The 17,600-nt window shown below is 42.6% G+C and overlaps 2 protein-coding genes across 2 annotated transcripts in view; both read left to right on the top strand.

Annotated features, from left to right (window-relative positions):
• Nucleotides 1–238: 238 nt before the first annotated feature.
• CCNB2 (cyclin B2) lies at nucleotides 239–5,407 on the top strand. Its single transcript, XM_061558086.1, has 9 exons — nucleotides 239–467; nucleotides 1,535–1,672; nucleotides 1,970–2,143; nucleotides 2,608–2,775; nucleotides 2,887–3,045; nucleotides 3,474–3,710; nucleotides 3,796–3,936; nucleotides 4,021–4,131; nucleotides 4,523–5,407. The coding sequence occupies exons 1-9, from the start codon at nucleotides 447–449 to the stop codon at nucleotides 4,631–4,633; spliced, it is 1,260 nt and encodes a 419-aa protein (XP_061414070.1). The 5' UTR covers nucleotides 239–446; the 3' UTR covers nucleotides 4,634–5,407.
• A 4,117-nt stretch (nucleotides 5,408–9,524) lies between these two features.
• The window catches only part of LOC133346474 (E3 ubiquitin-protein ligase arkadia-A-like), a 36,422-nt gene continuing 28,346 nt past the window's right edge, over nucleotides 9,525–17,600 (top strand). Inside the window, exons 1-2 of the mRNA XM_061558085.1 lie at nucleotides 9,525–10,049; nucleotides 11,092–11,188. Of these exons, the coding sequence (XP_061414069.1) occupies nucleotides 11,102–11,188 (87 nt within the window). The 5' untranslated portion in view covers nucleotides 9,525–10,049; nucleotides 11,092–11,101. The remainder of the gene's footprint in view (nucleotides 10,050–11,091; nucleotides 11,189–17,600) is intronic.

The following is a 17,600-nucleotide window of genomic DNA, read 5'->3' as shown; positions in this document are numbered from 1 at the left end:
AAAAATGTAATCGTCACAATTGTTTATTTTATTTTAAAAACGCGATTTTAAATTAGCCCCGAACCCCTCCCCCCCCCCCCAATTTTTTTGTTTCGTCCACCTTCGAGCCGCCGTAACGAGCGGAAATTGGCGTCGCCATGGAAACGTATCCGACCGTTGACTCGCCAGCCAATCAAAATCAAACCTGGCCGGCCGCAGCGACCAATCAGGGCGCGGCGTCGCATATTTGAATCTGAGCCCGAGCGGTAACGAGAAACGAGGACATCAGTCGCGGCTTGTCCTTGCTTGATGGTGGTCGCAGTAGCAGCACGTCCTCGGCTTATGTTGCGTTGACGAAGTCGACTGTTTGAAAGATCATATTAGTACTCTACTCGTGTTTTACACCGCAGCAGCAGTAGCAGCTTCGCGTTATATTTCTTTTGAGGGACACAAGCGAGCCTCCAAACATGGCTCTTCGTCGTGCTGCCGTGAGTACTCCGGTTCGATCGGAGCCGCTGTGATGTTTTGTGGTGGTGGGGTAATAGCGACGATGTTTAATAATGCTAGTACAGTACTTGGTGGTGTGGGCATTAGTTGTGCTCTGAAAACGGCCCATTGAACGACACCGCCAATGTATTGTTTCTAATTGAGGTTGTTTAACGGATGAGGTTTTTGTTCTGTTCGGTTAGTGGCTATACTGTATTGATAGTAGTGGAGCGATGCGTGGTCCTGGACTGCTTTTATAAGTGACGTGATGTGGGTTTTTATTTAATTGTCTCCGTCGATTTTTAATAAAAGCTTTGTCTTCGCGTCTGCCCTTTATGTAATGGAATTGCTTATGTAGGGTGGGGTATAGAACCTCTATATTATCCACATTTAACCCCTCGACATGGCGAATTTAACCTAGCTTAAATCCTATGGTGTTTGGCGCTAGTTGAAATGTGGTTTTTAAATGTATAATAATATAATGTCTCGTACGTTGCTTTTCATAACTGGCGAAAGCATGGCGTGTCCATAAAGCTTGCGTTTGTCTTTAGTTTCTACTTAAAAATAGGTTTCCTATTGGACGTGCAGCCTTAATGATGGCTTTAAAATTCAAATGATGCCACTTGGGTTTTAAACAATGGGCCACGAGGCCCTCTCACTGGGGTGTGGCGGTGTACTCTGCACGAGGTTTGCTGTACCTATAGTTCTAGATAATTGTGGACTTTTATGATGCTAAACCTGGGGGTGCATATTTTACGTCTTTTATGCGTTTTGTAGTACACGTAGCGATGTGCACGTGAACAGAAGCGTTTGTGCGATGTCGTTCTAATGAACGCACTATCCCGGTAGCCGAGCTGATGTGAGCTTTATGCGTAACAATCGTTTTAGGCTGCGGTACTACCTTGTGGCTAGTGCTGCAATATCTAAACAATTTAACATTCATTGGCGACCCCGAATCGGCAATAGAGCTCACACGTTCCCGCAAACGCATGCAGTGTAGTCCAGTGTGTTTTCAGTTTCTATGGGTTTGTATTGAAAGCCGCGTCCCCCCCTTTCTCCTAAATTGCAGGCTGTTGAAACCTCTGAGAATGCGTTGGCCGGCAGGCTGACGAGGAAGGGCAGCCTACAGCTGAAGCCGACCGCGCGGGCGACACTCGGTGATATCAGCAGCAATACCAACAAGGCGATCGACAAAAAGACGATGCAGGTCTACAACGCCCACATCCGCACGTGCACTCACCCTTCAGCCCATCCATGTGTTCGCGTGGGTGAAATTGAACTGACATTAAAAGTAAGAGTGTTATATGAAATGCTATTGGCGTGCTCTTAAAAACAGACTGGTGTAATTTTGCTTTTTATTTGAAGCATCTGCATCTTTTAAAGAACGCTTTAATGAATACCCCCTCGGTGGATATTGGATTTAGATGTATTTGAATGCAGTCGTATACACGTACAAGTTATTTGAAACATTTCGGGTGCTTATTGTGGTATTAATTTTGCACAGATTAAGGAGCCAGTAGCCAAGCGGGTGCCAAGAGTGGTCCGATCAAAGTCGACCGTGGTGAGGGTGCCGCTCGTTCCTGCTGCTGCGCCTATCGTGCCTGCTGCTCCTGTTGTGCCCGTGGTTACACTTGCCCCTGTGGCAGCTTGCAAGCCTGCAAGAATCCTGCTCGAAAAGGTAGGGTGCCCACTTGATAATGCACAAGTGTAATGATGCTCTGTTTTTTAAACAAATCTACCGAAATGATCTTTGGGCTGTTTTGGTATCCTTAATCTTTACCATGTTTCCTTAGTACTGGTGTAGGATGACCAAATCATTTGGCCTATTAAAATAGCACCGACTCGCACTTTGAAATGGGAATAATGTGTGCAAGTGGAAAAGTAATGACGATGAGCAGTTGCTTTTTCTAATTAAAAATTACAACGTTAATTTGCACCGTTTGTCCATATTTACGCTTTGTTGAGATGCACGATGCATTTTATGACTGACATTGCATGTTGCCAAATAGTTCAACCCATAGGAAGTGTGTAATAGTCTACACCAAGTTTACTTTAACTGCTCTACTGCTATTTTTTTTATTTAGCCTTAACTTTGGCCATCCTTTGAAATGAAATCCCTTTATTTGAAATGGTACTTTGCAGATGCCCTCGCCCATTGCTATGGACATCTCTCAGAAGGAGGAAGACCTCTGCCAAGCCTTCTCTGATGCACTGATAAATATCCAGGACATTGATGCGGAAGATGCGACGAACCCCCAGCTGTGCAGTGAATATGTGAAGGACATATATGTTTACATGAAGACCCTGGAGGTGATGATTTGAGCTGAAGCAGTATATTGCAAACTGAAATTTAAAAAAATGACTTTCAGGACAAGCAGGTGTAATTTTATACTAATGCATCACATTTGTTTCCTTTTTTAGAAAGAACAATTTGTTCAAGCCAACTACCTGGAGGGAAAGAAGATAAATGGCCGCATGCGTTCCATCCTCGTTGACTGGCTTGTACAGGTCCAAATGAAGTTTCGGCTGCTGCAGGAGACTCTGTACCTCACCGTTTCCATCATTGACCGCTACCTGCAGGTTGTGCCTGTTTTTCAGCCTTGTAAAGTACCGTAATTGCAAACTGCACATTATATTGTTTTGTGTCTACATCCTGAAGTTGACTATTTTGTTGTGTACAGCATGGGCTTCAAATGTGGTTATTAAATTTGTAAGTTGTGCTTTTTAATGCTGGAAGGTGGTATGCATACTGAAACGTTAGTACAGTACAGATCTGATAGGAGTGGTGCAGTTGGTTCTAATTTTAATGCTACAAGAAGTTGACAAATGGTGAGATTCTTAATTGTCCCAAGTCTCTTAAATTGCAACTTGTAGGTAGTTCAAGTGAATGCCATAATGCTAGATTTGTATCCCTAGTCATCAAATGGAGTTGACGACTGGCCCATGACTTAACTTTTGAATTGCATAGTTCCTTGGTCTAATTTGGCTGTTAAATCCATGTCTTGCAGAACCACGAGGTGCTGAGTGGAAGCCTGCAGCTGGTGGGTGTGACTGCAATGTTCATTGCAGCCAAGTACGAGGAGATGTACTCCCCAGAGGTGGAGGACTTTGTTTACATCACGGACCATGCATACACAAAGGCTCAAATCCGTGCCATGGAGCAGGCTATACTTTTGGGGCTGAAGTTCAACCTTGGACGCCCCCTCCCACTACACTTCCTTCGTCGGGCATCTAAGGCTGGCAGCGTGAGTTTTTGCACTTTACCCCTTTCATATCCTTTTAACAGGCTGTAATATTTTGCATAATGTTTGGAATTCATTTTGCCTTTAGGTTGATGCAGATAAACACACCTTGGCCAAGTACTTGATGGAGCTCAGCCTGGTTGACTACCACATGGTGCACTTCCATCCATCTCAGATTGCTGCTGCCGCCCTCTACCTCTCCCAGAAGCTCATGGACGATTCCAAATGGGTATGACTTTGTGACGTTGTCATTGCGAAATGTTACGACCCTTGTTCAACAATGATTGACTATTTTGTACTTGTGCCTTTTCAGAATCTGGATTTGCAATACTACACGACCTACACTGAAGAAGAGCTAATGCCTATTGTCCAGCATCTTGCTAAGAATGTAGTGAAGGTCAACGAGGGAGTGACGAAGCAAATGGTACGTGATTGTTAATTGGCACAGTGTGTGCTTGTGTTAATTAAACCTGTTACTTGGCAATGGGTTTATTCATAGTTGCAGCTTTTTGAAAAAAATTAGATGGGTAATTTAATAAACCCCAATTACAGCAATGGTGGGGGGGTCCTTACTGACTGACGCGAATTCTAAATTGTCTTAATGAAAAATGGACAACCCTTTCCCAAATGTAGCTGCGCAAGTGTTTTGGCATTATTAATTTCAATTCTAGCAGTAAAAGGTCCATTGCATAACTAATGCCTTATCAGCAGCCAATCCTAATGTTTGGGTTGGGCAATGGTACCTTAACAGATTAACGGTAAAGTGTTTTTAATGCCTTTGTCTCTTGGTAAAACCCTGACATTATTTTTACCAGGCCACGAGAAACAAGTACGCCAGCACCAAGATGATGAGCATCAGCAAAATTTCTCAGCTCAAGTGCCAGCTGGTGAAGGACCTGGCAAAGCCACATCTTGAGAAGAAGTAAAACAGCTTTATTCCAACGCCAATGTACAGCAAAGACTTGGAGTGGACTGCAAGGTTTCTGCCATTGTGCTGGAAGTTAATAAGCCAGTTGACTTGATGCCCTTGATTTAATTTTGAAAAGTTTTTGTAATTAGACTTTGCAGGATGGCTGCCGAGCCACTAGGTGTACTGTTGAGCACCATGTGCTGGTGTGTGTATATAGCCTGCCATCTTTAGAATGCATTTTTATTTCCACTTTTATATCATCTATTTTACATTCTGTACTTTTACTGATTTTTATTGATTTCACTTGAATAAAATGACGTTTCTTCTTTACGCAATTCTCTGCATTTCAGAAACTGAATTTTAATGGCCAAGTGTGTTCTTAATAGCTTAACTGCCTGTTATCTGACTGGCCACATCAGGCGTTTGGTTCGACTAATTCGTGCCAAGTTGCAGTTGAATGAGCACATTTGACCTTGGAGCCTAATGAGCAGCCTAACACTTCAACCTTGGAAACTTTTGCCCAACACAATAGCTTTAATGCTTTGACCGTTCAGTATTGAACTTTTAATATAAGTCCGGTGCCAGTAACGTTAGCCTGGTCCTAGAAAATGTGGTAATGGTGTGAAAATGTTTAGGATTTGTAAGGGTATGTATGCAAACTGGTTTTAATGCTCGATTACTGCTTGGTTAGCATGCGATTTGTGACATCTTTTATTCTTTTTGGTGATGTGTACATTAAGATAATTTAAAATGGACTGGCCTTCTTAATAAACTTACGACATGCTGTAAACCGAAGTCCCACATTATTATTCGTTTCCGATGAGCCATCTTTGCCAACACTTTTGCTGTACATTTGCTATTGGTGGTTAATGATGTCTACAGGCATGCAGGAAAATGGAATTTTTAGCTAACTGAATTGATGCCTTAACCCACGTTGGCTTGCAGCGTTAAGTCGTGTGAGGGCATGCAAGTGGTGGGTTGACGTTTTTTAATCTGACGGCCTCCCTAATTCAGCAGATAACGCAGTTTGTCCAAAGGACCTTTTCATTTTAACTTGAACTGAATATACTTTCATAAAAAATAGCACGGATGTGTCCTGAATTCATGCCTAATTTAGGTGGATTGGATTTCTCTCCAGTGTCAATATGGTGCAGGTTTTCTATTAGCGTCGCCCTAACCTTGTTCTTAATGGTTCCAATTTACAATAAAACAATTTAAATTGGCTAACTTCGACTTGCTTGAATGAGAACCATGGTGCCTTAATTCTGTCTGAACTTTTTTGACTGTTGCCGTTCAACTTTTACCAAATACTTGCACCATTTTTAGGCTACCGGTTGGCTGACATTTAGAATTAATCTCTAATGGTGGTATATACCTACATTATACTGGTAGGAACGAAGTGGACCAGCCGACAACAGATTATATCGTCCGTCTGTAGCAACATCGCCCCCTACTGCAAACACCTTGACTCTGACGCTTTCCTGGCTAAACAAGTGTAACATTCCCTTATTCCCTGATTTTCATTTAAAAGTTAATTGAAAGCTAACTCGCAGCGCCTCGAACAACGCCTCAACTCTCCCTTCGTATCGTACCCCCGCGTGTGTGAAAGGGAGTGAATGTTTAACAATGTTACATTCCCTGATGTTTTTAAATAGAAACATTTACATTTAAAGCTTTTAAATAAATAATTAAAACATTTTAATAATAAATTAACTCACAGCGGCCTAATGCCTACAGCTAGGCCTCACACTCTCCCTTCGTATCGTCCGATTCGGTGTAGCAACATCGCTTGGCAGGACCCTACAATTAGACTCGGTGGGGCTTTCCTGGCTAAACAAGTGTAATAATACATGTTTATATTCTTTGGTTATTCGTTCCTACCAGCCCACCCCGCTGTTTTAATACGGAAACGTGTCTACCATTTAACTGTGGGCTTCTGCACATCAAATTAGTACAGTTAAGTTTAAAGTTGCAAATATTTGCCTCTATTTGAAAGGCCGTTGGCCCAGCTATCGATTGACGTGGATAGCATTCTGCTGTACGGATTAAACAATTTTGGAGCACCATGTCACTTGCTGACATGAGCGTTAAGATAATGCAATCCTACATTTTCAGTGCTATCCATGTATTGACCACTAACAGGAAAAATGTACAGAATTGACAGACTTTTCAAAACGGGCGTCTGGTATGGTGAATTATAGACTCGCGTAACCAAATGTGGTGTGGCAGTGCTGTCGTTAAAATTGGTAGCGACTTGCCCATCGTGCATTCATTAAGTGATGGTCATTGCATTGTGTACAGGGCACGCTTCGACGGCATCAAACGAAATGCAATTTTTAGGTTTTTACTACATAGCACAGTTAATATTAACCGTGAGGTTTAGTTTCCCCAATTGTCAACGGAACATTTTTACGTAAGCGTAGTCCATAAATGACAAATATACGTAAAAATGACGACTGCTGTATTCTGAGCATGGTTTATTGTAAATATATGCAACAGGTTATTGGATTTAATTTCGGTTCCCTTCAAATTAAGTGAGCTCGTTGAAATAGGTGGTACAGTATGTGCACGCAACATTCGCATGAGAATACAATATGCATGCACACGACAATATGGGCACAAATGAGCAAAACGGATACCAAAAAAGTACACTTTGACCAGGTAAAGCCCACAGCAATATAGCATTTTTTGAGAAACGACCTGGCCACAAATGATCAATCGACGAAGTGGCTTGTGTGCATAGCAGCCAAATAGTCTTAAACGCATGTTGATTCTAAATGTGAAAGGAAAAACAGGAGGACCCAGATGAAAAATCCAAGCCATCACGGGGAGAGGGAAACTCAAACACATGCCATGCTACCAGGCGAGGCATTTAACGACTCTTCAGTGGCGCCCCAAACATGGATTTAAAAAAATATATAATCTTAAACTACATGTTAAAAATAATACACCTATAGTAAAGTACAATTGGCATAAAATGTAATCCAAAAGTGAATATTAAGTTAATTTGTAAACCCATGGGAAATTACTTCACTCGCAAATGTGTGTTTGCGGGTTCTGTATGTTCCCCATAATGTTCGACGTTTCACTCCACGTGCTGGGAGCAACATTTGTTTACTTTCAACAATTCCCAACCAACGCTTCACTTGGCATACTGATTAACACAAAAATAAAAACCCAACCCGTGTCTATTAATGACATACTGTTAGGGGAATACATTCACAGTTCAGGAGACCTGCCTGAGATTAAGGATGTGGACCTGGTTGGTGGAGGGAAGGATTTGAAAGTAATGGTCGGTGGGTATATGTTTCGTGGGAAGTGGTAGTGTCATGGTAAGCGAACACCACTACACAAAATACCAAGTTCGATTCGTGCACACGGCCAACATCGATGACGAATATCTGAACCACTTCTGGGCCTCCCCTAGGTTGACTCATCCTTAAATAAGAACACCGTGCGGTGTGTAATCAGCCATAGAGACAGAGGTGGTGTGGTGCTGGCTACCCATCCCTTCGTGTGTCGTGATTACCTAAAGGTTACTCGCAAATAGCACTTGCCCCAACAATGTTATGGCTATAAGGGGAATCTTTGTATTTTGTGTTTCGTGTATACATACCTGTCAACCCCTTATCACTACCTACCTCATCAAAGACCAATTTAGACCTTATTGGTCACCCGTGCCTTTATACATCTCAATGTTCATCCTACAGTCCTATCACAAGGGAGAAACACAAAACAATAGAACAATTTTACTCTGTTTCCCTGTACAAGAATACGAGTAAACCGTATGGGTTGACAGGTATGTTGAATCGCTGTCGAGCATGTGCAGTGGGGGCCATGAGTGGAAGGGTGGAGGCAACAGGATGGGTAGCAAGGGAGCGAATTGTGGTGGGTGGGAAATCGTGGAGGTGGGTTTGTTGGACCCGTAGCAAGGGAGCGAATTGTGGTGGGTGGGAAATCGTGGAGGTGGGTTTGTTGGACCCGTAGCAAGGGAGCGAATTGTGGTGGGTGGGAAATCGTGGAGGTGGGTTTGTTGGACCCGTGGTTGACAGAACGGGGGGCTGGGTGATGGGGTTGATTTGTGGGTGGGTGGGACACAGAGATGATGGAATAGGACTCTGTGGTTAGTGGGAGAGACTCCAGAATGGATGCTTGGAGGGTGATGAACCAGCATGTTTTGGGTGGGTCCTGGGATGGCTGACAGCTGGGGGCGGTGCGTGGGAACACGAGGCTTTGGAGGTGGAGTGGGATAATCAGAAGTATGGTTTGAGGATTCATATACAGTACATGGTGGGTGGGACCAGGGGTGGGGCCTAGTGTGGGTTTGTAGCTCGAGGGTTCATCTGGTGCGTTGGTGGGTTGGTGAGATCCGGAGGGAACTGGTCCACGGCTTAGTGGGTGGGCGGTGAATGGGTGGGACTTGGTCATGGGTGGGAGGGTACCCCGGTTTCCTTAATGGCAGAGGCTCTTCGTGCTGAAGTGGAAAGGGACCCCGGTTTGGTAGACTAGTGTGATCACATAGTAGGGGCAAGGGGGTTGCGGTGCGACCTGGGTTGGGCCTGTGGGATTCGGAATGGGTGAGTGGGACCTTTGTTGTAGGTTGGAGGGACCCAGTGGTGGCTTTGGTTAAAGTGGGCGGGGTAGGTGAGGGAGGGGCACCGGGGTAGGTGGGCGGAGCCCTGCGAACGGTGGGCGGGGCCTCGTCATTTAACGGATGGGGGAGGAGTCTATCGGGGTCGGTGGGTGGGAGGGGCCACACTCAGCGTCGTTGGGGCAGCGGGGATTGGTGGGATGGATCATGTGACCGGTGGTGGGTGGGGTAAAGGGGCGGGGCCTCGTGGTAAATGGGAGGAGTCTACCGGGGTAGGTGGGCGGTCGTTCCCCCTCCCCCTCAGTCCCGGCGGGCGAACAAGGAGACGCCTCGACCCCTCCGCACACAACCACCGCGCACGCACCGCGCACGCAACAGCGCCTCTCGTTCGCTCGCACGCGAAGAGAGCGGCGTCGTCAATTCTCGCTAGCACGGCCATTGATCGTGGCTAGAGAGTGTGTGTGAGAGAGAGAGAGTTTTCTTCCGACGGTGTTGGTTAAAAACAACAAGGGCCGCGATGATGAGTAGGCTCGTGGCGGTCGTCGTGTCGAAATCGGGAGTTTGATGGATCGTCGTCACAGGCGGCAGTGGCGAGAGGGAGGAGGAGAGACGCTCGCTTCGTGTTGAGTAAAGGAGACGGGAAACGCGAATTCTCTACCCCACCCTCGACAACGACGACGGCGGCAGCGGCGGCTGCGGCGGCGGCGACCAAACCGAGTCGGCGGCTTCGTTCACGGCTGTCGTAACGCGGTCCTTTATCATCTAAACAAACCACAAGAACGACGAGTGCTGAGGCGAGACTTCTCAGAGCTCCATTTGCAAGGAGGGGAGCAGCGCGGCGGTGGGTTCCTGCCTCTCTGGGGCTTCTCACCCCCCCCCCACCACCATCACCACCGCCGGGTTTCTCGGCCTTGTTGTTTGCGGTGTTGCGATCGTGGAATGGCCGCGAGCTTGTGGGTTTTTTTTCAAGCCGTGTGGTGTGTGTGTGTATATGTGTGTGTGTGTGTATATGTGGTGTTTGGGCGAGCCGGGGCGAAGGTTTTTGTTGTGTGGCCGAGGCCCTTTTGTGACTTCGTGACGCCCCAAAGGCCTTCCTCCATTCCGGCCTCCCTCTTCGCCTTCGTCTCGCTACTCAATAGCAGCAGCAGCAGTCCACGTCACGGCGCTTATCGGGTTCGCTCTCTCTTGTTATTCATCGTAACTTGCTTTTCATTCGCACGTTTAGGTAATACACACACACACACAAATACCCAACAACACAACGTTAACGTATGGGGGGGGAATGTGTTAAGTCTCCGAACGAGACATACGTCGCTGTGTGTGTGTTGAATCGCAGATTGTGTGAGTGTAATAATGTTCGTGGTCGGCCTGTGAAGGGATTGTCACAAGACACGAAGAAGGGGGATTTTTGTTGGTGTTATAGTCTCGGCTCGTTTACGTTTTGGGTTTTATTTTCGAAGTGAAACTGTTTTGTTTTATGGGGGTGGTGATCTTTGATGGAGAGGGCTTTCGAAGGCTACTCTGCTTTGCCTGTATTATTGCTTGCGGTGTGTATGACTGGTGTCGCTTTGTATGGTCTCACTGTACACTGTCGTCGTTATAAAGTGGTGGTTGTAGTAATAATAACACGGATGGCTAAGCCCCTTGGGGGTGTTTTAGGGCTTTACGAGTCAGAAATGGTCTCATTTGCCACGGTGATAGTGTGCGCGCTTACAGAGAGTGATATTTTTTGTGTACGTGATGGTTATCCGTGAGATTAAAATGTATATTTTGTGGTGGGATTGGGCAAGTGACTTGTGTGCCCCCCACCCCGTTCATTTTTGGCGTTCAGTTGTCAGATAAAACTAAGGCGTCTGACAATTAAATGTTGAACCATTCTCCAGGCCTGGAGCCATGCCGCAGATGGAAAGGGCCCTCAGATCTACCAGGAGAAAACGGCAAGCGGCTGGAGGCGGTCAGGATGAGGCCACCGACCAAAAGGTTTGCTGCCCCCCCCTCTCCCCTCTTATGAGAATGTATCGCTTTTGATCATCATCATCAATGTCATTACTATTATTAAGGTTTATCCTTGTGTGAAAAAAGCCAGCTTGTGTGCGCAGTGCGACACTGCGGTGTTGGTGATGGGTTCGTATGGACCAGTCATTTTTCAGCCAACACCTTTGGCAGCACAAATATATAACGTATGTGAAGGGATAAAAGCCCATTGAGATAGGAGCACCTTGGATCAAAATCTGGCCAGCGTTAACTTGGACACCGCCGCACTAATAGGCATTTTTGAAGGCAGTGCAGTACAGTATTTGATGGGTTTTGGGGTACAAATATAACTCTTAATGCGCATGAGTCTCATCTATTTAACAGTTAAGAGCCAAAGTGAAACGCATGATAATGATATTTTTTTATGTGTAGCTGCAGTATCGGACGAATACCGTTTAGATTCTCGACCATTATATGCAAGTGATAAATATTGTGTTTTATAATAACAAAGCTGTGAATGATTACCGATTAAATGGTTTTAACTTTTTGTGTACCATGGGCAGCCAGCTTACATACTAGGAATGCATGTGATCACCGACGGCTTGGTTATGTTTATGTATTGATTTCCTGCTAATTAATTTTATTATGGAAAGAAAATGTACAAATATGTGTTTTTGGGTAAAAATATGCTTGGACCACAATGTTATCAGCGCTATGTTTAGAAGGTTTTCCCGCTGAATTTGGGAGTATGATTTGCACTATTTATGCATTTTGTATTGGCATGGGACATGTGCTGTCATCAAGGATCACACTGTAAATGATAGGATGGATCTCAGCTGTTTCCTGGTTACTCGTGTTACGATTATTAACGAATGCATTTGTAAGTACCATCTTCTTGTGCTACGTTAATGAAAAGGTATTGCTTATGTGTATATTTCATATTCCCCTTGAATGTTTTAAGTGAGTAATTTGTGTAGGAATATGTCTGCAGAGGAGCATGCTTATTATTAGATTTCACATGCCTTGGAGTGAACTGTTTATTTCCTGTGCTAATGTGTTTCCTCCCTCTGTGTTTTTAAATGCACAGTAATTTGTATTAATTAGTCTTGGTAATAATTTGCTTCACTAGGCAGTGGATTTCCAATCTCCTACAAATAACCATGCATATAATGTATGGTATATTTTATGTTGTTTAAATTAGCAGATATTTAAATATTATTGGTCATTTTTAAAATGCTCATGTGCGTAATATTGATTTTAAAATGCATTTTATTTTGGGGGCACACTAGTTAATTGCAAATTTCATTTAATTTTTTCAAAATGGAAACCAAGGAGTGCCCGTTCAGCCGTACAATATTGCTGGTTCTAGGACTACCTCATGTCACGTAACATTTTTACCTTTAATTACCATGAGAGCAATGCAATTTCTATTTGGGATATTTGCACATGTAATATTTACCGCTTTGTGATTTGCATAAAGGTCCACAGCATAATCATAGCAATCTCTTTAGCCACCTTAAACATTGATACGTGGAATTTTCATTAATGAACTGCAATCCCGGTGATGCACGTTCATTTCTGCTGGACTGATTAAAATAGCCTTATTTGCGTAGGTGTGTACCTTTTTGCGTGAACTTCACACGTGTTTAATTGTGCAGTGAATTATGGATATAATTTCAGTAGGTTAATGGAGTTTTGTTATAATATATTCCCGCGTCATCATTCCTGTGAGAAAATGAGGTCAGCTTACCATGTCCAAAAATGCAGGTCTACTGTAGATTTATGCTTGTGATCTGTCAATGCCATATGCTAAGGTAACACCAACGCTGGCATCCAAAGCCGGTTGTAAATAGTACACGCTTATGGGCTCCACTGCATTAAAATGTTGCTCACTAAACCAGCCTACGATTATGAATAGCATTTTCGCATGCAGCCTTTTTGAAATGCTACTTACACATGGAACTTGGAGGGTACATTGACAAAAATCGCTATGATTGACAGTCAACACTAAAAGTACTAAGTAGGAAGGTTAAATGGGATCACATTGTATAATTAAATGGTTTGTAACTTTTAAAATTAGTTATTGACCCTGAATATTTAATCACCGTTTTTTCTGGCTGTAGTGTAATCAATAGCATGGGAATGTAAAGAACTTTAAATTGAACATTAAATACACTTCAAAATATGCGCTTTTACATTTTGTGTAATATGACTGTCAAATGGAGACTGAATTGCTTTGCATAAGCAGACTTACATGGCTCTGCAAAACATGCAATAATCCATCAACTGAAAACCTTTTTTGTTCTTCCTCATTCCACTTCCAATGTAGGTATGCATTTCTGTGTAATTATAATGTATGCTACGTTACAATAGTAATTTTCTGGGATTGTACCGATTACAGTATAACCCAGTTTTTGGGGGTGGGCTTCTCAGACATTTCTTTGGAGAGAAAAAAAATGCAGTCTAAAAAATTAGACTCTATCGTTGCGGTACCTTCCTTGGAATTTAACACTCTGGAATGCGCATCGCATTATATTCGGTGTTTACACTCGGTCTGAACCTGTGCAATTTGAAGCTCTGGTGTTGGGTTCAATGAGAAAGTAGATAGTGACTTGGTGTAGGTAAACATCCCATTTGTTTCAGCATTTATTAGCATGGACAATGGTGCAAAGGACACATTTGAATTTGGCAGTGTAATCACACGCACACGTATACGTGTTTACAATGAGGAACAATGGGTGGCTCGGTAATGCCTATTTGAATTTGTAGTCACAAGTGCATATGCACGTACGCGTAATGAGGAAGGGTGGCTCAGTGGGTAGCCCATTGCTGGCCCGATCTCAGCCTCCTACGTACAATTCCTGGCCATGCACAATGGTGACAATGATATAAGATTTGTCTGCAGTTTCACTCGACTGAAGAAGCCCTAAAAACTTGATCTGGTACAGTACAGTACATTGTGTAAACGTGAGATACAAAGGCATCCTGAAAGTGGTACAAATAACAAGAGCAGTTTGTGAGTCCAGGCATCCCTTCCTAAGTGCGAGCACAAAGCACCATGTTTAATATCTCGCGACAAAATTAAACGATATATTTGTTTAATAAATGCGTGTGTATGTACTTATATGTATATGTACGGAGCAATGTTTTTGAGAGTTTGTTCCACAATGCCATCTATGGTTACATCTACCAAAATGGTAACATCTTGACAAATGGGTTGCTGCACACAGTACGACACAGGAGAGTGAATAAAGTGATGCATTTCACTGAACCGTGTTGCAGCTGAAGTGAGGAACTTTGCATCAGCGGCCTAGCCAAACATGCCTTTGCATGCAGCATACGAGGCTGCGCAGCAGTCTATTCAGATTGCGTGCTCTCGTTTAGAACATGTGAGCTGTTTGCACATGGCTTGTAACAGGATAGTTGGGAGAAACTGAATCTAGATGCTAATGGAACCTAACTTCTTTGGATTCTGTAATGCACTGCGACTGAAACGTATTTTTTCGCTCTATTTTATCTCTCATGCAGTTATACATCCCTTTCATATCGTCCATGTTTCAATGTATAACGTTAAGTTATGCATATTGTGTCTTTTTATGTGAAATAGTTTTTTGTGTGTTATAAATTTAGGCCTGTCTTTGCATTTGTTGCCACTTGCCTTCTGGTGCTTGAAATGTGCTATTTTGTGCACTAATTGATATTAGTGCACAAAATATTGGAGTGTTTAGTTTCCCTGGCAACGTACAGTAGTACATAGTACTTGGTTTAGCTAATTGAACGCTTAACTATATTTGTGTTATTTCTAGGAAGAGTGGTATGGACTAAATTGTAGTTTCTTTCAGGTAATTGGACCAGGCACCTTTTAAGCCTAATCTCTATTAATTGGTGCATTATAAATTCACAATGACACTCCGTGCTAGCTTTAGGTTATAAGGTACATCAATGGACATGCTTCCTGTACAGTAAAATCTGGTTTAATTCACTCAATTGTGCCTAATAACCTTTAAGTTAATGTCAACAAAAAATAATTATTTACCCTTCTGAGTTGTGCGTGCACTGCAAGAAGCCTGCAGTGCCCTGCCCTGCCCTCGCAGAAACCCAATCCCCCAGCAGCAGCAGCAGCACCCCAAGGAAGCATTGTGATCCGTTTCCTGGGAAGTAAATGCGGGTCTTGTTGTAGTCGGTTAACGTGTCACAAAATAAATCTGGTAATACTGCACTATTTAAACACTTTTCTAATATAAACTCATTTTATTGCCACGCTTAATTTAGGTCACAATGTCATGATGTAAACCAGATCCCTGGGCACAATTTGTAAAGTTTTTTTCCCCCTTTGCGCAAGTGCCCGGGTGTGTACATACAGAGAACATTATACATTGCCGTAGATTCTTATGCATGGCTTTGACATATGAATCGATCAAGATGAGTCAGAGCTGTGCTTATAGTTTACTTGATGCATCCGGTAAGATATATCTTTATTTTGTATTATCATTCTGTGCACTTTGAGGAGTGTTCTAGGCAGATAATGTCTTTGCTAGTATTAACCAGTGGTGTCAGGGCATGGACTGTACAAAGGAAATGAGTCACTGGCTTTTAAAGCAATACATTTCAACAGGCCTTGGGCCTATGTTGTATTCACATTTGGCTGACTTGTTTAAGGTTATCAAACTTGACCTGTGATTAACGTTGATAAAGCGCTTGGATACTGAAATCGTTTGTCTCTCCGTGTGCCACAATTTCCCACACATGCACCTTTCAAATATCACACAAGTTTTGTGTACATAGCATTTTAAGTTGTCATGCAAAGTACATGCGTTGTATCAACATGTTGACAATGCATTGTTTGCTGCAGTATCGATTTATACTGAACATAAATTGGTGTGTAATGCTGTAATGTACAGTATAGTAAATTTAGACTGTTCAGTAATATAACTTATTTACCCAGAAGTTACTGGCCTTATACATAATTATACAGAATGATATTATTTATATTGGTATTTATGAATATATTTTATGAATATTAGCTTTGTATTTTTTTACTATTTCGATCCCCATGGCATATATGGAAGTATTTTATACTCTATTAATGTTAACCGTCTGGTTAATCTATTTTGGTAATGATTTAAAAGCTGCTATATAATACCCAGATAAACATTCTTTTAATTTATTTCAAATATCTTCCATGTTAGTAACATTCTAGTAATCTGATCTGTCATGAATAGATTTTAATATATGGAAGTTCTTCCGATTTTTATTTTAGAATTCCAGTACTATAATAGACCTTATTGTAACCTAAGTAGTTGAAAGATCCCAAGACATGTTGGACATTTTGTATGTTCAGCTGTAGCCCTAGACTTGCATGTTACAGGACTACACTCTGCCGCGTGTAAAGCATGCATCTCCCTGCATTTTTGGTTCAACTTGCTGGACGGAACTGCGCCATCTATGATTACATTTGATCCCTTTGCTTGCCTCAAATACAGATTTTGATAAATATGTAACTATATTATCACAACAATTGCCTTGTGGCCGTGTAACTGGGTAGGCTAGCATTAATCGTAATGTAAAAATGATTACCGCTCGCATTTATTAAAACTTTAACTTGCATCTCCTAGATCCTACAAGCTATGTGCTCTGTAAGTTGTGACCTTCAACCTTTCAACCCGGCTGCCAAGTGCATGACAACAGTCCACATGTTTTCGCTCAAGTGCATAACGTTCCCACTTTCGAAAAGTGGCCCAAGCCTATGTGTGCAAGTGCCCACAAAGCGCCACGTCAAGATCTCTAGTAAGCTTGTAATTAAAAGAAGCAATATTGTTGGAGATGCGCAGCGGTTAACTTTGATATAGTATGCTCTTAATTTTGGGAGAATATCAATATTTAATGACGTTTTTTCATTGAGTAGTGTTACAGGGCTTGCCCGTTTAACGCTGTTTTTTTGTGTTTTAGTGTCGTGCAGCGATCCTTACTTTCACATACATACACACAAGTCCCTTGCTATGGATTTGTTTAGTCTAGTATAGTGGTCTAACACCTGCCTTAAGATGCCTTTCTTGTTAGATAACTTTTGTGAATTTTATTTTCATAGATTTGCTGTGTTGTGCTTTTGTGAAGTGTAGCAACTCATTATTTCACGTATATATACCCCCATGGTTAGTATGGCTCAGTGTAGAAAATCCAGGTTATTTATTATAATACAGTATATAATTATATTGCCTCTTTCCACCTTGGAGGTTATTCTGCTCGAGAAAGCCAAATTATGATGGTTACAGATCTGCAGTTGACAAATAACTGTGTTGCCTACTGTTGACTAACAGCATTTCCATGAAGGTACTTTGCAAACTCACTGGCTATCAACAAAAATTCGTTCATGAAGCCATCTATATATATGTAAACACAGACACAATTTCAACCAAGA

This window comes from Lethenteron reissneri, chromosome 24 (assembly GCF_015708825.2).
Source record: "Lethenteron reissneri isolate LAM-NWPU_2019-01 chromosome 24, ASM1570882v1, whole genome shotgun sequence".
Lineage (NCBI taxonomy): Eukaryota > Metazoa > Chordata > Hyperoartia > Petromyzontiformes > Petromyzontidae > Lethenteron > Lethenteron reissneri.
Note: the sequence above shows the minus strand (reverse complement) of the source record. Positions and strands in the feature narration are given on the sequence as shown.